The following is a 2,098-nucleotide window of genomic DNA, read 5'->3' on the forward strand; positions in this document are numbered from 1 at the left end:
GCTCTTGGTCCCTGCAGAGACCAGACCCTGGCTGTGAGGTGGCCCCTTGGCCACTGGGCTAGGGAACTTCCTCTAGCTCCATGCTGGGCGGAACTGGTCACTCCTTTTGGGCTGTGGAGGTGGTGATGGGGCAGGACCGTGTCCTGCTGCCTGGGAGGACCCCAGACGGTGGGTTTATGGGTGGGGGACACCTCAGGGTGGGGGACCCCGCAGTGTTGGCAGCAGGACCCCGTGTCTCGGCAGCAATATCATTGACGTGTCAGCGGCGGACTCCCAGGGGATGGAGCAGCACGAGTACATGGACAGAGCCCGGCAGTACAGGTGGGTCCTCGCAGCACCCCAGAACCCTCCTGGGGCAGAATTTTGGGGGGTTTGGGGCCCCGGTTTGCCCCCGGTGCCGTCAGCACCTGTCCCTCGGGCAGCACGCGCCTGGCCGTGCACAGCGGCTCCCTGACGCGCTGGAAGAAGCTCCCGCCGGTGCCGTCCCTCACCAACCAGCCCCACCAAGTGCTTGCCAGCGACCCCGTCCCCTTCGCAGACCTCCAGCAGGTGAGGGGGGCTCTGGGGTGGGGGGCTCACTGGCTGGGACCCCCTTGGTGCTCCTCAGGGAGGCGGGGTTGAGGTCTCCGTGTTTGTGGTGCTGGCTTTGCTGGCCGAGGTGGTGGCGATGGGAGCGCTGGGTTGTCCAGGGCTATGCTAGAGGCTCCTCCAAGGGCTGGTCGTGGTGCCTTCAGGAGCTCGGTGCAGCCCCACCAGAGGGATGTGGAGACCATGGGGTGGAAATCGGGCTTCTGGGGGGGTTTGGGTGGGAGTCATGGTGTGGGTGGGTGAGGTAGAGATGGAATCATGGAATGGCTTGTGTGAGTAGGGACCTTTCAAGGGCATCCAGTCCAACCCCCCTGCAGGGAGCAGGGACATCTGCAACTAGAGCAGGTTGCTCAGAGCCCCGGCCAACCTCCCCTGGAATGGTTCCAGGCATGGGGCAGTGACCACCTCCCGGGGCAACCTAGGCCAAGGGCTCACCACCCTCAGTGCCAAACATTTCTCTCTGGTCGCAATCAAACTTTGAATTTCAGACCGTCCCCCCTTGTCCTGCCCCAACAGGCCCTGTGAAATAGTGTGTCCCCCCCAGCTTTCTGCCAGGTCCCATGTGGCCTCGTAACCTTCTCCTGAGGTAGGAGCTCCAAGTGGTTGGGTAGCACAGTGGAAAGTCTGAAAAGCCTCAAAAGGAAAAGGCAGAAGAAGAGGTGGGAGGGAAGGTCCTGGAGAGATGCCGGAATGGGTGGCAATGCTTTAATTGCTGTTGCCATGAAGAGGCACCTGGAGCTCCAGATGTGGTGTAGTGGTGACCCAGCAGCTCTGGGTAACAGCTGGACTCAACCTTAAAGGTCTTCTCCAACCAGAATGATTCTGTAGTTCTACAAACCCCTCTGCTGGGAGCCCAGCAGGAGAGAGTTGGGCTTTAAGGGACCTTTTCACAGGGCCTGTTGGGACAGGACAAGGGGGGATGGTTTGAAACTCAAAGAGGGAGATTGAGACCAGAGAGAAGGGAGAAATGTTTCACACTGAGGGTGGTGAGCCCCTGGCCCAGGCTGCCCCGAGAGGTGGTCGCTGCCCCATCCCTGGAACCATTCCAGGGGAGGTTGGCCGGGGCTCTGAGCAACCTGCTCTAGTTGAAGCTGGGAAAAGGTCTAGAGCCCAGGTGTGGTGAGGAGCATCTGAGGGACCTGGGGGTGTCCACCCTGGAGAGGAGAAGCCCCAGGGGAGATCCTCCTGTGACCTTCCCAAACCTCAAAGAGACTTTGAAGGTCTCTCCCAACCAAATCCACGCTGTGATGGATCTCAGCACCACCCCAGCTCCCAGTCCCTCCGGGAGCTTCCCTGTGGTGCGCCCCTGCCGGTGACCGCGGTGGCGGTGACGGGGGTGCTGGGTCCCGCAGGTGTCCCGGATAGCCGCCTACGCCTTCAGCGCCCTCTCCCAGATCCGGGTCGACGCCAAAGAAGAACTGGTTGTACAGTTTGGCATCCCCTGAACCCCCCCGGCACCGCCGCGGCTCCACTGGCACTGCCGCGGCCTCCCTGGCACGGCGCCGCCACT

The 2,098-nt window shown here is 62.1% G+C and overlaps 1 protein-coding gene across 1 annotated transcript; it reads left to right on the plus strand.

The window, feature by feature from the left end:
• Nucleotides 1-213: 213 nt before the first annotated feature.
• On the plus strand, nucleotides 214-2,033 carry LAMTOR1 (late endosomal/lysosomal adaptor, MAPK and MTOR activator 1; the record flags this gene model as incomplete). Its single annotated transcript, XM_008939793.1, has 3 exons — nucleotides 214-321; nucleotides 423-549; nucleotides 1,941-2,033. Coding segments are annotated over 3 exons (328 nt in total), but the record flags the coding sequence as incomplete, so codon positions are not given.
• Nucleotides 2,034-2,098: the final 65 nt, after the last annotated feature.

The sequence above is a fragment of the Merops nubicus genome, unplaced genomic scaffold (assembly GCF_000691845.1).
Source record: "Merops nubicus isolate BGI_N331 unplaced genomic scaffold, ASM69184v1 scaffold36544, whole genome shotgun sequence".
NCBI lineage: Eukaryota > Metazoa > Chordata > Aves > Coraciiformes > Meropidae > Merops > Merops nubicus.